This window comes from Elephantulus edwardii, unplaced genomic scaffold, assembly GCF_000299155.1.
Source record: "Elephantulus edwardii isolate Elephantulus edwardi_28Jun2011 unplaced genomic scaffold, EleEdw1.0 scaffold00051, whole genome shotgun sequence".
Taxonomy (NCBI): Eukaryota; Metazoa; Chordata; class Mammalia; order Macroscelidea; family Macroscelididae; genus Elephantulus; species Elephantulus edwardii.
Window position 1 is genome coordinate 1,875,512 of NW_006399801.1, and position 21,803 is coordinate 1,897,314.

General features: G+C 39.0%; 1 protein-coding gene across 1 annotated transcript in view; it reads left to right on the plus strand.

The window, feature by feature from the left end:
- DSCAM (Down syndrome cell adhesion molecule) overlaps window positions 1–21,803 on the plus strand; it is an 845,501-nt gene that overhangs the window by 497,668 nt on the left and 326,030 nt on the right. The window contains exon 9 of the mRNA XM_006886768.1: window positions 17,582–17,860. Coding sequence (XP_006886830.1) covers window positions 17,582–17,860 — 279 coding nt within the window. The remainder of the gene's footprint in view (window positions 1–17,581; window positions 17,861–21,803) is intronic.

The window sequence follows — 21,803 nt, forward strand, 5'->3', positions numbered from 1 at the left end:
ACACACACACACACACACACACACACACACACTCACCACGTTGTTGTTATGTACTGTCAAATTGGATCTGACTCATAATTGATCCTCTAGTGAGTTTTTAGAAGCTGTATCAGGATGCTGTCTGATTTCCAGTAACAGCCACCTGACAGTCAACATGTCCTTTGACACAATCGGTAGAGAACAACAAAAAAGCCAAGCAAGAAAAAAAACAATAGCAACAACAACAAAAAATACCTGCAATTGTCTCAGCCCCAACTCTTGGTTACCCTCAAGTTTGTCAGAGTGGAACTATGCCTTGTGTGGTTTTCATTGACAGTGTTTTCAGAAGTATATTGCCAAGCCTTTCTTTTGAGGCACCTCTGGGCAGAATTCAATCTCCAGCCTTTTGATTAGCAGCTGAATGTGACAACTACCCGCCCCACCTACACCTTGCCTGTTTCCTAGACTCGGCCCCCACAGGGCTTGGGCAGTGGTGCACTATGCTCAAAGAACTTTCTTTTTCTCCAAAACTGAAGTCAAGGATCCTTCCACCTCTCAAATGTTTCTGGTTCTCCCTGTTCTTTCCATTTCTAATTATTCCTTCTTATATAACACCAAACAGCTTTTCTCTCCCTCCATTTAAACCCTTTAATTCATGTAACAGTGAGCCACTGTCTTCCTGGCCAGCAATCTCTAACATCCCTGTTTGTCTAACTGTTTTGAATGCAGTATAGTTTAGCAAAGCATTTCCTCTGTGAGAACACACTGATATGCCAGTTTGTTCTCACATACACAGACCCTCTGTGCATGCTCTCACCACTCAAAAGGAATAGCAAGGGGTCAGCTTCATCCAGAAGACAGAACTTCTTTATGATAACACGTTTCCACTTTGGTCATGGGCCTTGGAACTCAGGAACCAAAAATGCTAATGTGTCATTGGTTAGTTGTGAGTTTTATTTTCTTTTAAGACTTTGCCAGTAATTAGTTTATGTTGTGAAAGACATGCATTCAGAGTACTCCTTGGAAGCATTTTCTGGAGGAATTAATATCTGGAGAGAGAGATTTTGCTTGGTAATGTAAAGGGTTAGGAATCAGAGGAAGACCCTCCATGAGATAAATTGACAATTGACACAGTGAGTAAACAGTGCACAAAACACTGTAGATTGTGAGGATGATGCAAGATTTGGCATAGTTTAAACGGTTGCTATGATAGGAAGTCAGTTAGATAACATCTACAACAACAAAAATTGTTCTGTGGGGAGAAAATTTTTCTATCTGTGCTTGTAAAGATTTGCAACATTTAAAAACCTATGGAGCCGTTTGAATATCTTCTCTGTGAGATTCTTTCCATGTCTTTTGCCTATTTTGTAATTGGTTATCCATTTTTTTTTCTTGTGGAGGCCCAGGAATATTCTGTAAACTTTTGTTATAAGATTCTTGTTCAAATGTTTGTTCCCAGTCTGTAGGCTTTCTTTTCACCCTGCTAGAAAAAAGTTTTTTATTTCCACAGAGGTTTAATCTTTAGAAGGTCTTATGCATTGATTTTATCCTCTTTAGCTTGTGCATTTATGGTTGTACTTGGCAGTTTCTTTATACCTTGGACTAGTGCTTCTAAGCTTGTTCCCAGTTTGTCTCTTATGACCAACAGTTTTGGTTTTGGGCTTTACTCCCAGATCTCTGATCAACCTTAAATGACAAACAGACATATGAAGAAATGCTCCAAATCACTGGCAGTAAGAAAGATACAAATCAAAATCACAATGAGATACCATCTCACCTCCAGTAACAGTGGCAAAGTTTAACAAGGCAGCAAGTAATACATGTTGGAGAAGATGTGGTGAGAAAGGAACTTTCACACATTGTTGGTGGGATTGTAAAATGGTACAATCATTGTGGAAGGCAGTTTGGCTCTTCCTTATAAAGATGAACATTAAAATTACGTATGACCCAGCTATTGCACTACTTGGAATATACCCTGAGAATATGAGAACTGAGGCACAACCGGAGATTTGTACAGCATTGTTCATAGCAGCATTATTCACTATCACAAGAACATGGAAGCAGCCCAAACATCCACCCACAAACGAATGGATTAAAAAATTATGGTACATTCACACAATTGAATATTATGTAGCATGCAGGAGCAATAATTTTTTAAATTATTACCTAACTTGGGAGGGACTGGAGAGCATTATGTTGCATGAACTAACTCAGTCCCACAAGGATAAGTATTGTGTAAGAGCATTATTGTAGAATAAGTATAAAGATCCAAGAGGGGTGGGAGAGGCTGGAAGCAGAGGGATGTGGATGTGCAGGGGGTGGGGGATTAATCATGGGGTTGTACAATTCGGTGGGTGGGTGTGTGGGATGAGGGAAATGGAAAGAATCTGTTCAAATTCATATTCAAATTTTGTAAACAAACTAGTGGAGAGGGAAAAAAGACCACAAAACATCTATGGAGCCATTCCATTCTGTCCTAGAAGGTCATTATTCATGAACACCTACTCAGTGGCCATTGGATAGATTTATGCCTATGTATAAAACTAAGTATATAATTATTTTTGTTGTTATTATGTGCCATTGAGTCACCTGTGACTCAATAGAGACTCTATATACAACAACTCTGAAGTCTGCCCTCCACTAGAGTCTCTCTGACTCCAACATATCTACCCCTATTGTTCTAGGAGTATCAATTCATCTCATCTGGGATCTTCCTATCCTGCACTGTCCTTCTATCCTTCTAAGCATGATGTCCTTCTCCAAGGTCCTTTCCCTCCAGGTTACATGCCCAAAATATATGAGATGGAGCTTCAAAATCCTAGCCTTCAAGGAGAAACTAGGTTTCACCCTCTCCAAAACAGATCTTTTCATTTTCTTGGCAGTCCATGATATGTTCAAGACTGTTCTCCAGCACCACAACTCAAAGGCATCAATTCTTCTGTCATCTTTAGTCATTATCCAGCTCTCTGATGCATAGCAAGTAATTGTGAAGATGATGGCCTGGAATTATTAGATCTTAGAATTTAACTCATGTACTAGTTATGCTGCCACCAGCCAAGCATGATATATCTCATTCCCTCATACCCTGGCTGATAGTTGACACTATCTTCCTAATTTTACCAAATATAATGGATATAAAATGGTGCTTTAATTTGTTGTTCACAGTGTCACTATTAGTCATGCTTGACTCGAAGGCAGCTAACAATAACAGCAGTAAACACAAGTTTGGGCATCTTTTCAAACAAAACATATCTCATATATCCTCACTAGGACCCTGGGATTTCCCATATATGAATCCCTTTTGCTCATTGTCCCTACCAGAGATCTTCATATTTCTTCTATTTTGCTATAGTTAATTAACTATACACACACACACACACACACACACACACACACACACATACACACATAAAAGATAGTTATATATGTTTGTTGTTGTTGTTGTTATGTGCCGTCGAGTCGCTTGCAACTCATAGCGACCCTTTGTACAACAGTCCTAAACCCTGCTCTGTCCTGTGCCAGTCGGCACTGCCTCTGACACACCCATCCCGATTACTCCAGTCACTGAATTAATCCACCTCATAGAGGGCCTTCCCCTCTTGCGCTGTCCCTCCACCCTCCCAAGCATGATGTCCCTCTCCAAGGACCGGTCCCTCCTTACAACATGTCCAAAGTATGTCAGACAAAGGCCCACAATCCTTGCCTCCAAGGAGCATCCTGGTTTAACCCTCTCCAGGATGAATCTGTTTGTTTTCTTGGCAGTCCACGGTACATTCAATACTCTTCTTCAGCACCACAGCTCAAAGGCACCAATTCTCCTTCTATCCTCCCTAGTCGCTGTCCAACTCACTGATGCATAACAAGTGATTGCAAAGACCATTGCCTGTATCAGACACACTTTAGTCCCCAGAATGTCACCATTGCTCTTCAGTATCCTGGAGAGGTCATTAACAGCAGACATTCCCATTGCAAAACGTTTCTTGATTTCCTGGCTACTGGTGCCAAGAGTGTTGATGGTGGAGCCAAGCAGACTAAAGTTGTTAACAATCTCAATCTCTTCTATAGTTATGTATATAATTATATATAGTTATATATAAAATATGACATGTTGTAAGGAGGGAGAGATCCTTGGAGAGGGACATCATGCTTGGGAGGGTGGAGGGACAGCGCAGGAGGGGAAGGCCCTCTATGAGGTGGATTGATTCAGTGACTGGGGTAATCGGGATGGGTGTGTCAGAGACAGTGCGATTGGCACAGGATAGAGCAGGGTTTAGAGCTGTTGTACATAGGGTCGCTATGAGTCGCAAGTGACTCAACGGCACATAACAACAACAATCTCTTAACAGTTTTAAAGAAATATGCCTACTTATTTGGTTTTACATTTACACTGCTCACATTTAGTTCTTAAATCCAAGCAATGTATATTGTATGTAGTATGAAGTAAAAAAACCCAACACACCCAACATCCTTTGTTGTTCAGTCCTAATTGTTATATGCACATAAGTTCAAGCTTAATTATTTTATTATTTTTTAATCTTATTTTACTTCTTTTAGTCCCTTTGATCTATTAGTTACTAAAAGGCTTATTAGTACTAGAAGCTTTGGTGGCACTGCAAGGTAAACACTGAGCTCCTAATCAAAATGTTGGTGGTTCAAACCTGTCAAGCACTTACCATGAAAAAGAGGCTACTCTTTTGCATGTTACCCTTCCACAGGGGCCATGCTAATCTTCTCTGTATTGTTGCAGTTTTACAATCCATGTTTCCTAAGCGAGTACAACAGTTTGCTCTTTTAAAGATTTGTTTTCAGAAGCCCCAAGGGACAATTCTACCCTGTCCTGTAGTGCTGTTGTGAGTGTGAACTTATTCACTGTCAGTGGACGACAGGATTTATGTCAATACCACCAAATATAAATGTTGATTCACTTACTTTCTGCTCTACTCTCTGATTATTTTGGTCGTGTAATCTGTATTACGTGGTTGAACATTTACCCTTAATGACTTCGTGTTTCACATCTGCCCAGTAGATTTCGCCCCCTAATTCTTTAACTTTTGCTTTTTCAGAGTTTTTGCTTTGTTTTGTAGTGTTACATGAGTCTAATTTTTAATCTACTGTGTGTGTATGCACATTTAATCACATGTCTGATTTGGCTACTATTACATTGTTTTGTGTGCAATCAAATCAGGCCATGAATCAGGAGTCATGGTGACCCTATAGGACAGAGAGCTTTAGTAGATAATATTCTTTATGGGATTAAATCTCCAAGTCTTTTTTTTTTTTTTTTTTTTTTTGTAGAGTAACTGGTGGATGCGAACCGCTGGCTTTCTAGTTAATGACTGAACACTTAGCCTTTGTACCGCCAGGGCTTCGTAATAACTCTTCTCACGTTCAATCTCATTGCCATTGAGATGGAACCCATCGTTGGCTTTGCGGAAGCTATAAATTGCATGTGAAGAGATTGCATAGTAAAAGTTATCTTAGTTTAACAATTGAATGTTTTCCCACTTTCTATAAATGATTAAAATTGCAGGAAGATATGCTTACTAAATAACCATCAATTAGAACTCCAGATACATGCCATTTCATTGCACTAAGTATTCAGTTGAAGAACTGATTTATTTAGTCAGGAAAGAACTAGTTGCATTTTCTGTGTAGTAATTTAGCCTCCTTGGAGGCTAGGATTTTGAAGTTCCACCTCACTTACTTTGGGCACGTGGTCAGGAGAGATCCGTCCTGGGAGAAAGAAGTCATGCTCAGACAGGTGGATGGACAGTGCAGGAGAGGAAGACCCCAGATAAGATGGATTGATACAGTGACTAGAGGGCAATGAGGCTTGGTGTGTTGGAGTCTGTTAGACTGTCTCAGGACAGGGAAGGGTTCAGAGCTCCTGTACATAGGGTCGCTATACATCACAGGCAACACAATGGCACATAACAATAATAAAATACTATGACAGGTTTGGAAGCAGTAGTTGCATCCACTTCCTAAACAACATACCTCCAGAAACACTATGAACTTTGATAAATGTAGAGTTATAGAGGGGCTCCAGGCCTTTTGTTCATAGAGTCAAGTCATGCATGACCAGAAGGCAATCAGCAACCACAACTTAGAATAAGTATCAATCTCTTAATGTCAAAACCTATTTATTTTCAAGGAATCTATAACAAATAAATCTGTCTTAAAATTATAACCAGAATGCTCCCTAGAAGTGAGGGTGGTGAGGCTTTATCTCACCTCCTTTGGGCATGTCATTAGGAAGACTAGTCCCTGGAGAGGATTATTATCCTTGATAAAGTCAAGCATCAGCAAAAAAAAAAAAGCATCTTCAACAAGATGTATTTAGACAGTGGCTGCAACAGTGGCTTCAAGTGCATCAGCAATTGTGAGGATGATGTGGGATCGAATGAATGCAGGCTCATTGTATATATGATCATTATAAGCCAGAACCTATACGATGGCACTAACAAGTGATTTCAGTATCTCCTATTTCACACTGTACCTTTCAAACACAGTAAATTCTGTAAGAACTGGAATCCTTGTAAAGGGGAAACCCAGCAGAGAAGGAAAGTTCAATATTTTTCACTGATAGAGAGCTATAGGAAAATCGTGCGGTCCTATTGAGTTCCAGCACTCACAGATTTCAGCATTATCAGAGCATGTCACTACTGGCATATTCCTTGTGCGAGTGCTCATTTATGGAGTTAATGAAGACACTGAGACTCAGAGAAGTGAAAGGACTTGCACAGGGTCACTGAAAGTTGATGGTTACATAGATTTATATTGATGTGTGTATGGTATAAATGGCCATAAAAAGGAAAGTGTGTTATCACTTTATTTTCAGACATTTAACAATATGATTCTAATTCCTTCATCTTACTCTTAATCTAAAGCACTGAAATTTGTAAAAATAACTTAATTGACATGATTTTGTTAAATGCCTTTTAATACTCTTGTCCACACTATAACTCATTTCAACATTTTATTCAGCAAATACAGCCACTTAAAAGTCAGTCAGTAAAAAAAAAAAAACAAACAAAAAAAACCACCACACCCGAAACAATTAAAGCAGGGAAAAAAAGTCAGTTATGTCTAATAACCACGTTTCTAAAGAGAGATGATGTCTTTTAAGTCAAGGTTATAGGAAATATTTCTCAAGTACATAATCTGCTGTTACTAATGATTCTTGTAAAGAACTTACTTGGAAGAAGGAGCTAAGTTTAAAAATGCTTGTCGGTGACTTAATGAATGGTATTTATCATTGGCATTTAGCCCAGCTAGTACCAACTCTTGTTGATGTCACCTGGCTTTACTTCCTCAGATGTTAATAAAAGCAAAAATAAAACAATTACAACCTACTCAGATGATCCCCTCCTTCACCCCAACCTGTAAAACATGAACTGAGTTCCACTGTCTTGATACTGAAGTCATCCGAATGCCTCTCACCTATATGGGAGAGATGAAGGTTAGCTTGGGCTAAGCAGGATTTTTTTTTATTACAAAATGTTTGTGTTAATGTGTTACTGCCTTCAGCTGGGAGAAGAAAATAGCCTGCCTTGGGAAAATTCTCCTTCATCCATGCTGTTGTGTACCATTGAGTCAGAACCAAGCCATAGCCAACCCTCCAGTGGGTTTTCAGAGGCAGTTAATTGCATGGGAGGAGATTGCCCATCCTCACATGGAGCATCTGGTGGATTCAAACTCAATGCCTTCAGAATTGCAGTACAGCTTCTTGCCACTAGGCCACCAGAGTTCCCAACTTTCCTTAGTCCATAGTGACCCTAAAAATGTAAATTCAGAAATTGTCATGAATTCTGAAGTTGTTCATTCTACAATAGTAAAGGTACTGTTTCAGTGTACTCTTATTGTTAAACACACTTTCCATGAAAAGACCTAAAGAGATACTACGTGTGAGTGAAAATTAGAATCACTTCAAGAAACCATTTCATTCTTTCTACCATATCTCACCTCTTGAATCCAGTAATAGAGATCATGTCTTTTGCTTGAGACAGGAAGTGGGAATTGAGTGGTATAATTCTCCCCTTTGATGCAGTAGCCCCAGGTTCCATTTCTGCCCAGTGCACTTCAAGTGTGGCCACTACCTGGCTGTCAGTGGAGGCTTGTCTGTTGCTCTGATGCTAAACAGATTTTGGCACTGCTTACAGACTAAAACGTATTAAGTCTGTAAAAAGTCTGGTGATCTACTTCCAGAAATCAGCCAGTGAAAATCCCATGGATCACAATGGTCCACTTTACCACATAGCCAGATGTAAAGAGGGTGCACACCTCTGCAGCCTGCAAAACAGTGCAGTTTTGTTCTACTGCAATGAGGTAACAATAAGTCAGAGGTTGACTCCATGACAGCTAACAATAAAAATACTAATTGACTATTGAATCTTTGTTCTTGGAAATTTTCAAGGCAATATTTGTGCATCTAATGTTTATGAGATCAAGCAGTGTCAGACAGTTCCTGTCAATAAGTGATTAAAGTCATCAGGAAGATCTAGAGACTAAGAACTAGAATCATGGTTGGATGGGGTAAATGTCCTCATAAATGAGCCAAAATGGCCAGAAACAGAAAACGCTACTGCTGGGTGTGGGAGAACAGCAGTAGGGCAATAACGAATCTGCTGATCTCAGCACATTAAACCATTAAAGAACTATGCATGCGGTCTTTTAAAGTAGGGTTGATGGGTGTCTTACCAATTCTGAGTATGACTTGGGAAGGGAAATGTAGTCACAGTAGGAGTCTCAAGAGACACTCAGGCTCAAATAGGTCTGGAGTCTGGAAATGGCTCTAACAGGAGATAACTGTTGAGCTCAGTTTTCACATTATGAAATGACAAGGGTGAGGATGGATCTGAGTCCAGGGATGAGGGCAGAGATGACAGTGTACCATTAGTGAGTCAATACAGGTGAAACAGTAAAGGTGCCACTTGAAAGAGAGTGTCATGAATCTGCATGGAGGTAGATTTCAGACCTAAGGAGCCCAAGTGACTCAGTGGTTAAAGAATTTGGCTGCTAATCAAGAGGTTGGTGGTTCAGACTCACCAGCTGCTCTTCATTTAAGCAAACCAATCAAAAACAAAAAAGAAAACGCAGTCTACTTCTATACAGACATATAGCATTGAAAATCCTGTGGACTGTTCTTCTGTATCCTACACGGGCCAATAGGGATTAGAATCTGTTTGGATGGCAGGGATTTTGTTTCTGGTTGCTTTTGTTTGTTCTATTTGTTTTGGTCTCTCCTGCTGAGTCTAAAACGCAGTGAAAAAATGAAAGCAGAGGGACATGCTGAGGGCAGTGTTTTAGGAAAATCATTCTAGTAGAGTGAGGCTGGGTGGTGGCTCAGAGAGACAGAAGAAGAGGCCAATTAGGACACAATTGAAAACGTTTCATTAAAGGTAAAGGCACTATGATTGCAAGGGATTTGGAGGGGTAGAATGGACATTATTACAGAACAACCAACTGAGTATGGTTGAAGAAAAATAATTTAAAACTAGAGCTGCTTTTATTATCCTGAGCTGTTTGTGACTGGGAGATTTTGCATTTCTCAAGCTTTGAAGGAACTGCAAAACTTATCCAAACCTTGAATTGCAATGATGAGAAATGCCATGAGCAAAATCTTGAACAATCTAGGAAGCATCAAAAGAAGATGAAAAGAAGACATAGAATCACTATACCAAAAAGAATTGGTCGAGAGTGAAAAATTTCAGGAAATAACAGATGAACAAGAGACAATGGTAATGAAGGAAGACATTGAAACTGCACTACAGACACTGTCAGAGAATAAACTGCAGGAATATATGGGATATCAAATGACATGTTTGTTTTTTTTAAATTTTTTAAATTGATATTTTAATGGAAGTTTACAGAAAACCTGGATTTTCATTCATTGTTGCACATTCTTCTTCCTATCCCCATCCCGTTCGCTTTTCTCTTTGAAAAGATTTTTTTCATTATTGCAATTGCTTCCCTCTCCCCCAGTCCACTTTGCTATGCAGCTCTTATTCTGCACTATTGTCATATAAATAATATCCAACCATATATTCCTTTTAAACAGTTTTCCCCCTTCATCTGTTTCAGTGCATTGTTCATTATTTACACACTCTTTTTTTTCTTTTTGTTTTCCCCAACCCCCATGTCATTCCTATTTTATAACAGTGTCATTATGCAGTATTTGTCCTTATGTGACTGAGATATTTCACCCAGCATAATGTCCTCCAAGATCACCCATTTTGTATAATATTTCATGAGTTCCTTGTTTTTCAGTGCTGCATAATATTCTGTTGTGTGAGTATACCACACCTTCTCTATACATTCATTTGTTGATGAACACTTGGGTTGTTTCCAACTTTGCTATTGTGAGCAATGCAGCAATAAACATGGGTGTGCATATATCTGTTTAGGTGGTAGTTCTGGTTTCTTCAGGGTATATTCCTAGTAGTACAATTGCTGGGTCAAATGGTATTTTCTATTTCCAACTTTTTAAGAAAGCGCCACTCCTTCCAGAGTGGTTGCACCATTTTACACTATCACCAACAGTGAATAACAGATTCCCTAGACATACTTACAGTGTAGACCAAGAAGTTTGGAGAACAATTGCCTGGCACAACTAACTAACTGGAAAAGATCAATATTTGTTCCCATTTTCAGGAAAAGTGATTCCAAGAATGTGGAAATTATCAAATATTATCATTAATATCACATTCAAGCTAAACATTGCTGGAGACCATCCAAAAATGGCTGGAACAGTACACTGATAGGGAACTACCAGATTTAGAAGAGGCCATGGCACTGGGGAAGTTACTACTAATGTCAGTTAGATCCTGGCTGAAAACAGAGGAATACCAGAAGAATATCTGTGTTTTATTGACTATGCAAAGGCATTTAACTATGTGTATCATAACAAACTATAGCTAACATTGAGAAGAATGAGGATCCCAGAACACTTACTGGTACGCATACGAAATCTATACCTAGACCAAGAAGCTATCGTTCAAATGGAACAAGGGAACCTTGTATAGTTAAAACCAGAAAGGATGCGCAGTGGTAGCCTTTCTCCATATTTATTTAGTCTGTATATTGAGCAAATAATCTATGAGGCTGAACTCTCATGAAACTGAAGACTCGTCTTGTTTGCTGACCTGAAGATCTTGCTGCAGAAGATCAAAAACTATTGCCTTCAATGTGGATTACATTTCAACATCAAGAAACAAAATACTTACTACAGGGCCAATAGTAAACATTATGCTAGATGGTAAAGGATTGACATTTTTAACGGTCATCCTACTTGGATCTACAATAAATACCATTGGTACCATCTGTCAGGAGATCAGGCAATGTGTTGCTTTTCACAAGGCCATTGTTAAAGTTCTCTCCAAAATACTGAAGAGTAATGATGTCAGTTTGAGGACTAAGGTGTACCTGACTCAAGCCAGGATCTTTTCAATAACTTACTATGAGTCTGAAAACTGAACAATAAATAAGGATGACAGAAGAATTGATGTCTGTGTGGACTGTGGTGGTGTAAGAAAGTACTGAATATCCCATGGACTGCCAAAGGAACAAGCAGTCATGTCTTGGAAAAGGTTTGGTCAGAGTGCTTCTTGGAGGCAAGGATGGCACAACTTTGTCTTTCATACTTTGAACATGTTACTAGGAGAGGCTGTTCCTTGGAGAGGAACATCATGCTTGGAAATGTGGAGGAATGGCAAAAGAGAGGAAGACCCTCAATGTAATAGATTGACGGATAGGATGAGGTCCAGATCTATTGTCCATAGGGTTGCTATGAGTTGTGATGCCTACCAACAACAAAAATGGTAGCTGTTACTGCATCAATCATTTTCTTATGGTGACTCCATGCACAGCTGATTGAAATCCTGCCCTGCTCTGTGCTATCTCCAAGCTGGTCACATTCCTGTGCTCCATAGGGGTTTATTATCTCATTTTTAGAATTACATCATCAGTTAATTCTTTCTAATAAGTTTTAGTCTTGAAGCCTCACTGAAACCTAGTCAGCATTGTAGCAACATTCAGGGCACTGGCAGATAGGCAGAGGGTACACAAGAGGTACAATTTAGGGAATCAAAGCCAAGGCACCTACATGCAAGGAGAGAACCTTAGTGCTGAACCACCACTGCCCTTCAGTAGGAATAGAGAGTTGAGAATGAATCTTAGGAAACATAATATGTTTGGCAGGAATTTGGAATGTTTCTGAAATACCAAGTTGAAGATATTAGTAAACAACAAGAAACCATGGAACTTGAGAAGGAGTTTTGGTTGAAACTTTAAATTAGAGAGTCAATGGCAGTGAAATGAGAGCAGAACAGAGCTGGTAGGGAAAACATCAGAGCTGTAGAGGGAGGAATTCAGGGCAGGCCAGGACACTCACGAATAATGTTTCAATTAATTTATGATTACTAACGGGTACACAGGATTTTTTATTTTTAATTATTGAATATTAAAGGGTTTTTTTGTTTTTCTTTAATAATTAAAGTTTTTTAAACTTTTCAATAGATTGTATGATTTTTATAAAGAAGATGCCCACTTTTATTCTTTATTTATTCTGGAATTTACAAACTCAAATCTCTTATTAAAAAGTCTTCATTCTTATGTCTGCTTTAGACATTTAAAATTGCCATAAACAAGAAGAAAAAATGATTACATTTATTTTCTTTGGAATATATTACTGTTGTCAGTGTCTTGTCATCTAAGTCACCTCTAAGTTTGAACAACCAATCTTTCAGCTCGTAATTATTTGCTCACCCAGGTGCTCAATGAAAAAGATATTACTAGTTCATGAACTAGCCTAGAAATATTTTAGAATTCTGTCTTTCTTAAGAATATTGTGTAATATAGAGGTTTTGGGGTTTTTTTAAAGAATAATGCATAATATGGTTTTAATGATTTAGAAAAGTAGCACTTCATTGGTTGGATTGGATGTTTATTAAATAAAAGGAGAGTAATAACTGAGAAGGAAAATAGTATGCCATAAAAAGTAATCACCAAAAACAAAATAGTCCCAAGTTGTTAGTGATGCAGTATAATCTGAGGAAACACGTGAATTACCGCAGAAGTATCTGTCACAGGTAATATTCTGGCAACAATGGGTAGAATTTGCTAACGCTGCAGGCTTTTGATATATATACTGCCTGAGATTTGTGCAATTTGGCCTATATATATTTTTGTTCTTATCTTTATTTATAAACAATCCTTCAAGACGTAGTAGGTTCAGAGAATGAGGTGCTTTCTGAGATTGGAGTAAATATGGGTGATTTGGTCTAGCTATTTTCTTTGGTCCATGAGTTTATAGTGTTTTATAATTCAGAATTCACCCAGAGCTGAGGATTCTCTGCCAATTCTAGCTCCTTGTTTTCACTCATAACCACTGTTACAAATGCAAAGCAAAACAGTGCACAAGGCACTGTTCCACAAGCTGAGAGGAGTAAGAAAGATAAACTCAATCGTATGCCAGTCATTCTGGTTCAAACTCCTGGTGGACTGCAATGCATTCTATAACATGATTTTAAACAACAGACCCTTGGCATAGGTAAAGTAAAAGCTTAATTGTGTCATGTGTACACAATGGAGAACACTATCCAACTGGAGTCAGTAACCTAAAAATCTGAAGTGTTTTGCCAAGTAGGCAATGTGGACATCTAACTCGTCTTGTGGGTAGGGAGACCATTAAATGATTTGCCTGACTCAGCATCACACAAGCTTCCCTGGCCTGCTTTAGAGGCACAGATGGCATGAGAATGGACAACGTAGAGCCTGAAATCTGGATAGCCTGAGCCTGTGAAGTGTAGATGTATGTTGTTTGTTGTTATGTACTGTCGAGTCGTCTGCACCTCACAGCGACCCTATGTATAACAACAGCCCTAAACCCTGCTCCATCCTGTGCCAATCTTATTGTCTCTGAAACACCTACTCCAATTACCCTAGTCACCAGATGGAATCTATACATCTGGTCTAGGATCTTCATCTCTTGTACTGTCCCTCCACCCTCCCAAGTATGACGTCTCTCTCCAAGGACTGGTCCCTTCTTGCAACATGTCCAAAGTATGTCAGATGAAGCTTCAGAATCCTTGCCTCCAAGGAGCAGCCTGGTTTCACCCTCTCTAGGACAAACCTGTTTCTTCTCTTAACATTCCATGGGATAGTCTATACTTTTCTCCAGCACCACAGCTCAAAGGCAACAATTCTCCTTCTATCCTCCCTAGGCATTCTCCAGCTTTCTGGTGCATAACAAAAAATTGCAAAGATTATAGCCTGTATCAGGTGCACCTTAGTCTCCAGACTAACATCATTATTCTTCAGTACTTTGAAGAGGTTGCTGACAGCAGACAGTAGATACATGAGTGGGACATAATTGGCACCTGGCTTTCAGAGGACAGTCATGAGGTTTGCATATTCTGAGTATGGTTAACAGGTTCAATTTGGGGAGATTTTATAAAGGCGGGGTTGCGGGGAGACAATATTATAAGACGGAAAGGAAGATTTGGTGAAAAAGTATAACGAAAAGGCAAAGTGAGTTTACCAAGTGTCTAGGCAGATCATAATGTCCTTTGTTGTATCTTAAGAGACTTTGGCTTGAGTGAATGCCCTTTTGAGCAGTCTGAGATCAAGAGCTATCTCCTGAGGAACTGTATTTCTTCATGAAGTTAGAACACATACAAAATGAAATGACATAGAATTGATAGAATGAGTCATGATAAAGAAGAGTCATAACCTTTCTGTCAGTTTGTGGCACTTAATTGGCTCACGTGTTGCTGTGATACTTGCAGCTACGCTTCTAGTATTTAAAATAGAAGCAGGCCATCCATCGTGGATCGCTTTCAGCCAATTTCTCAGACCAAGCAGAGGCCTGGTGATCTACTTTCGGAAATTTAGTCAGTGGAAACTCAAAGGGATCACAGAATGTTGTTGGAAAGATTGTCTCATTTACTTTGAATGTGTCAATTATCAATGCTTGATAAAGTGGTAATGCCAGTAAAGTTGAAGGGACCCCTCAGTGAAGTGGATTGACACACTGGGTACAATAATAGATTGAAACATGGCAATGGTCATAAATATTGTACAGAACTGGGCAGTGTTTTGTGATAAGTTAGAACTTACTCAGCTGAAACCAATAGCAGAAATGATGGAGATATATGTATACCTCCTTATGCCTCAACATGTCCACTGTAGGTTTTATTTTGTCAGTGTGGGCCTTGGGCTAAAGAAAAGGACAGGAAGAAGAAAGAGAGAATGATGCTTCCATGTACCACCTGGGTTCTGTGCAGAGCTTTTTATATAAACTCTCTCCTTCCACGTTAATGCCTTGTATTTCATTACCACCACCCTGCACATGAAGAAACAAAATTGAAGAGTTAAAGAAACTGCATCAGTATATAACACTGCTAAATGCCCAAAACAGATATCAAATCAATTTGGGGTTTTTTCTAAGAAAGAAAAAGTAACAAAACATCCTCTGAAAAGGAATAAACAATTAGCTCTTCAGGGGAAAGGCCAGGAAAAAGAGGCTGATTTAACGTTTGTGTTAAAGACTGAGGAGCAGTGAATCTCAGGTGGCATTTGGCAGCATCCGGTGGCTCTGAATAGCCACAGAGAGAGGAGCTCAGTCTTGTGCAGAGAAATACACCAAGCAATAAGTGACATTTAGCAGATATTTACATACTTCTTGTAGAAAGGTTATGTCAAAACCTGTTGCACGTCACATTCACAATTCCCTGTGCTTTAATATTGCAAGCTTTCATTGCCAACAAGATTTAGGGAATTTACTTTTATTTAGGTCAGATCAAGTAATCAGCATGTCTCAAAGGGATGGTTTGCTCTCACTGAAATCATAAGGGACCATAAATCACGTGACTTATTTTTACCTCTAATTTTATATCATCTGAATGTAAAATTTAATATTTTAGACCTATGAAATAATTGTTGAACATTTTATAGCACTTTTTGTGAGTCACACTTGGAAGCAAAAGAAACAGCAGTAGTGGAGAGGAGAGACTCAAAGTGATTGACAGACAGGTCTGGTAGTTTCCTCCTGACACACTGCTGATGACCTTGCTTGCCTTCCATGGGCTTACAGTGCTTCTCATGCCTCTCAAACCACCTGTTTGTCAGTGAGCCTTACTAAGTTACACATTTGGTCGGTACCCGAGAGGTCAGTAGTTCACATCCACCCACTACTCTGAGGGAGAAAGATGAAACAGTTTGCTTCTGGTAAGATTTATAGCCTTGGAAACCTAATGGAAGGCCACCAGGAGTCAGAATCAGCCTTATAGTAGTGGGTTTAGTTATGGTTTGTGATGTTGGACAGGTTTCAGAGGTGCTTTCTGACTAAGAGTAGGCTAGGAAGAAATGCCTGGTGGTCTGCTTTCACAAATCAGTCAGTGAGACCCTTTAGATCACAAGGGTCTGTCTGACCCATGATGCATCACGATGGCAGTAGTGTGAGGACAGGCAGTGGTTCCGTTCTGTTGTGTGTATGGAGTTACCATGAGTGAAGGACAGATGTGAGAACAGAAAACATTCTGATGTAATGCAACAAACAACAAATCTGTCTTATTTAGACATGTTTTTTTGAAAATTACTTTTCCCTTTGTCTAAATCCTTTGTGTCTACAGTGTTTAATTATTTTGGATCATTTTGTCGTGTAAATATATCTTAAAATACTCTCTACAGAACATTTTTTTCTCTTAAAAGTTATAGTTTTACTTATGTTCTCAGTTTTTGTATTACTTACTTGTAAAATTTAAAACATACAAACAAAAACCCAGTTATTGAGGGCAGTGGGCCCCATCATAAGAAGCCCTAACTTCCTGGGTGAGTTAAATTCTTGCGTCTATTCGTTATTGTTTGTGTAGCTTCCCAGCCTTTTTTATTTGCCAACTGTGACTTCTCATCAATATGAGTTTCTAGCATCTGGTTTAGACCAAGAAATGAGAGAACATAGCGTGTTTGAATACTTTTAAAACAATATGTTCAAAGCAAGGGATTGTCCTTTAAAAGGGCATCCTGACACCATTTTAAGTAACTTAACATACATTCCTTAAAATGTTAAGTAATTTAACATACATTTTTGGAAGCAGTAGGGGCATCTACTTCCTAAACAACATGCCTCTGGAAATTCTATGAACTTTGATAAACAATGATAGCTATAGAAAGGCTTCAGGGTTTTTGTTCATAGGGTCACTATTAGTCGTGCTTCAGGTCTTTTGTTCATAGGGTTGATATTGGTCTATGGCAATCAACAACAACATACATAACCTCTTCTCTCTCATTTCTAATTATCCTATCAGGGCCAGTAGTATTGGCAACATCTGGGAACTTGTTAGAAATTGAAATTCTAAGGATTTAGACCTAAAGTGACTGAATTGCATGTGTCAATTACCATATCAATGGAATACAGATCAGGGGTGGGGGGATGCCCCACCTTTCCCCTACAGAGCAGCTGGTAGATTCAAACCATGTGCCTTTGAGTCTGCAATGCAACACCTTCCCTACTAGGCCACCAGAGCTGCTTAAAGGAAATGTAAAGTATGTTCACAGTTCATTGTTACCCTCTCTTCATTGCTTTCTTTCCCTTTTCTTTCAGTGCCACCTTTTATCCAACCTTTTGAGTTTCCAAGATTCTCCATAGGACAGAGGGTCTTCATCCCGTGCGTCGTCGTCTCGGGGGACTTACCCATCACTATCACCTGGCAGAAGGACGGCCGGCCCATCCCAGCGAGCCTCGGAGTGACCATAGACAACATTGACTTCACGAGCTCCTTAAGGATTTCCAACCTCTCCCTGATGCACAATGGAAATTACACGTGCATCGCCCGGAACGAGGCAGCGGCGGTGGAGCACCAAAGTCAGCTCATTGTGAGAGGTGAGCATGAGGCTGGGCACCTGGGTGCCCATGAAGCCAAACTCAGCAGCCTCTCAGAAGGTGTGTTTGAAATGCTGTGACATTGACTAGGATTCAGTTTTTGTTATACTTGAGAAAAGGTTTGGGGAGAACCTCATGACTTTAAAATACCTTTGAACTCCAAGACAAGTTTTTATTTACTTTAAATAACTGTGCTAAGAAAAGGGTAAATAGATATAGAGACACTGTACAGTTAATTAATGAATTAGGACTTCCAAATTGTAACTCAGTTCTGAGAACCAAGATGTGTAAGCTCTTGCTACACTGCTTTTGTCTTCCAGGGCACACTTTTTGTAATACTTGTGATTATCATTTCAGGCCCTGGGTAGATCTAAAGGCTGGTAGAACTGACCAGACTCTTTCTTAAGTAATTGATGCCCATTGCCTTCTCGGTCCTTCACCTTATTCTTGTGGCACTTTCTCCTTTGCTGGCTGAAAATGAACGTACTGTGCATTTGTTGTTAATTGTCATCAAGTCAAGGATGACATGGAATCTAGGGTGCTTGGTCCCACACCATCCTCATAATCACTGTCATGCTTGAATCCAAGCCAACTTTCCAACATCAGGTGTTCACCAGCATCACCATATACTGGACAACATTCTGTTGTGGTCCTTATGGTTGTCATTTGCTAACTTTTGAGAGCAGATCAACAGGCCTTTCTTCGTGGTCTGTTTTCACCTGGAAACTTCTCTGAAACTTGTCCATTGTGAGTGGCATGGCACACAAGCCACCGCAATGCAAAGACTTGGTAGATGACAGTGAACACAGTTCATCTACCAGTCAACAAAATAAAACATGTCATATTTGACAGTGTGATATGCTGTTGTTGTTTTTAAGTGTCATTGAGTCAAGAGTGATAGGGATAGGGAAACCAATTTTGTATTCATGGAAAAATCTCTCCATAGTAAATCCTTCTTAGTTAGATAATAATTAAATTAGAAATATATCCAATTATAAATTGATGATCCAATAACCCTTTCCTGTTCTAGTTTGGACCTATGTTTTATATGTAAAACATATGTTTTGTATACAAGAATTTTCAAAAAATGAAATCATTTTCCATTTTTTGAAGATAAATAAAGACCATCTAATGTCTATTTCCCCAGTGTTTTCTTATAAGCAGATGTGACCCTTTTCATTTCTTGTGAAGGGCAAAGTGGTCCATCAGCCTGCTTCCTATATAATTCGTTTGGAAGGATCCAGGTCAGGAAACAGAAATGTTAGATAAACATGGACATGGGATGATCTTTATGTCACTTGTCCTTGCAGGAAAGGCAATCAGGCTTCCCCCACCCCCCTTCTGTTTTAACCAAGCCAACTGGCCAGATGCACTGAAATGGAGCCTAACCATTCAGAATAATGTGTTCGATAACTATCTCATTAATGGCTTCCTGTAGTGGTTCTGGAAAACTGTTAACTAAGATTCAGTGAAACGGACATTAAATGCCTGATTATAGTATAAGAGGAAGGAGGACTGGTGGCCTAGGCCACAGGGAGCTGTGCTGATAACTTAAAGGTGGCATCTCTCTGGCCTTTCAAATCCACCAGTGGCTTCTGGACAAAAGACTGGCTGTGTCCTTCTGTAGGGTCTATAGCCTCCAGGAACACGCTGGAGGGTTAGATAGATACATGGGCAGGTTCCAATGTGCCAGAAATGAGATGAAAATACAAACACATAAAGAAATATAAGATATGACCTATTGAAAATATTAAGCCTTTTATAATTAGGAGTTAGAAATAAGGCGGTTGTTGGTTCAGGGGTAGAATTCTCCCTTTTCATGGGGAGATTCAGGTCCAGTTCAATTCTAGAGTACAACCACCTCTTGCTTGTCAGTGGAGGATTTTGTGTTGCCATGATACTGGATAGATTTCATAAGCTTCTAGATTATATGAGCTAAGAAGGCCTGCTGATCTAATTCCAGAATAAGCCAGTTACAGCCCTGTGAAAACAATAGTCTGATCTGCACGTGACACATGAGGCTAACACAGGCCTGGACAGTATCTCATCTGTGTGTATGGGTTACCATGAGTTAGGGACCAATTCTAAGGCAGTGGTTATTATAAGAATTAGTTTCACCTCCCTACAAATTTGGGTTTCCTGATGAATATATCATAATTACTGGAAATGAATTAGCACATCACTTAACTGAACCAAACAATCTCCTTTATGGATGGATGAATGGATGATGAGTGGATGGATGGATAGAGAGAGAGAGAGAGAGAGAGAGAGAGAGAGAGAGAGAGATACATAGATAGATACATAGATAGATAGATAGATAGATACATAGATAGATAGATGATAGATATTCAGTGAAATTAGTTCAATTTATTCATTAACAATTCATTAAATATTAAGAACTTGTGAGAACTTTCAGGAAGAAAGAATTTCAGGAAAGAAGAGTGAAATAATTCTACGTATTCTCAGTGTTAAGTGGGAAGGAAATAAGTTAGAGCAAAAGCTATATACTAAATTGCAAAATATAACGAAGTATAAATAGATCATCACTTTTATTCTTTCAGAATTGGCTTGGTACTTTAAAAGGTAATTAGAAAAATAAATAATTACAATGTTTTAAAAACTTTTTGTTATTTAAATGAAATTCATGGTAAAATTATTGTTGTTGTTGTTGTTGTTGTGTGTCATTGAGTCATCTGCAACTCATAGCAACCCTATGTACAATAGCTCTGAACCCTGCCTCATGCTGAGCCAGTCTCACTGACTCTGACACACATACTCTCATTACCCCAGTTTGTGTCAATCCGTCTCATTTGAGGTCTTCCTCCTCTGTGCTGTCCGTCTATTCCTCCAATCATATTATACTTCTCTAAGGACTAGTCCTCCCTGGCCACATTCCCAAAGTATATGAGCTAGAGCTTCAAAAATCATTGCTTCCAAGGAGAAAACTTGATTTTACTCTATCCATGACAGACCTGTTTGTTCTTTTTACAGTATATTGTATATAAAATATTCTTCTCAAACACCACAACTCAAAGGCATTGATTATTCTTCTATAATCCTTATTCCTTGTCCAGCTATCTGTCCAGCAAGAAATTGCAAAGATCAGGGCCAGGATCAGGCGAAACTTGGTCTCTAGGCTAACACTATCATTATCATAGTCTTGAAATCTCGAGGAACTTTAAACAATTCTTGAAATCCAGACTGGAGCACCCAGAGATTTTCATTAAAAAATTTTAGAGATGGTGGAATCTATTTGTTCACCATCAATAATTTTAAAAAATCCTCATATGCTGATTTGAGTACTCTTGCCCTGGATAATCTGAATAACAATATCTATTTTAAAGAAGAGAAGCTTTTAGTTTAGATATAAAGGGAAGTAAGTGATAGGTGACTTGATCCAGGTCAGTGACAAGGACCTGATTTATCTTTTTAATCATCACCCTTTGCCACTATGTGAAGAACAGTCTAACAGGGAAAGGAATTACCTGGGAATTGGAGATAGTAGTTTAAAATCTATTTTAGAAGTCCAGGCTTGATAAAAGTGCCTTGGATTCTAGTGCTAGGGGTCAATAATAAGAAGCAGTTGGATTTGCAATATGTTTTGGGGTTGGTTGTTGTTGTTTATTGTGGTCAAGCTCAAGCACGACTCATTGTGACACTATGAACAAAAGGCCTGAAGCCTTTCTTAAGTTATTGTCATTTCTCTAAGTTCATAGTTTCCAGAGACATGTGGTTTAGAAAGTGGATTCCACTCTTGCTTCCAAACCTGTCTTAAACTGGGAGCTCAACCAAACACTGTCCACCAGGGGCAGCCATTATGATATTTTACCTCCCAGTGGCACAAGGTTCAGCATCACAGCAAACCCAGATTACCTCAGTGCAGCAAATTGACAGAGGAGCGCTATACAATTTAGAAGAATGTTCCTAAAAAATAATATAACAC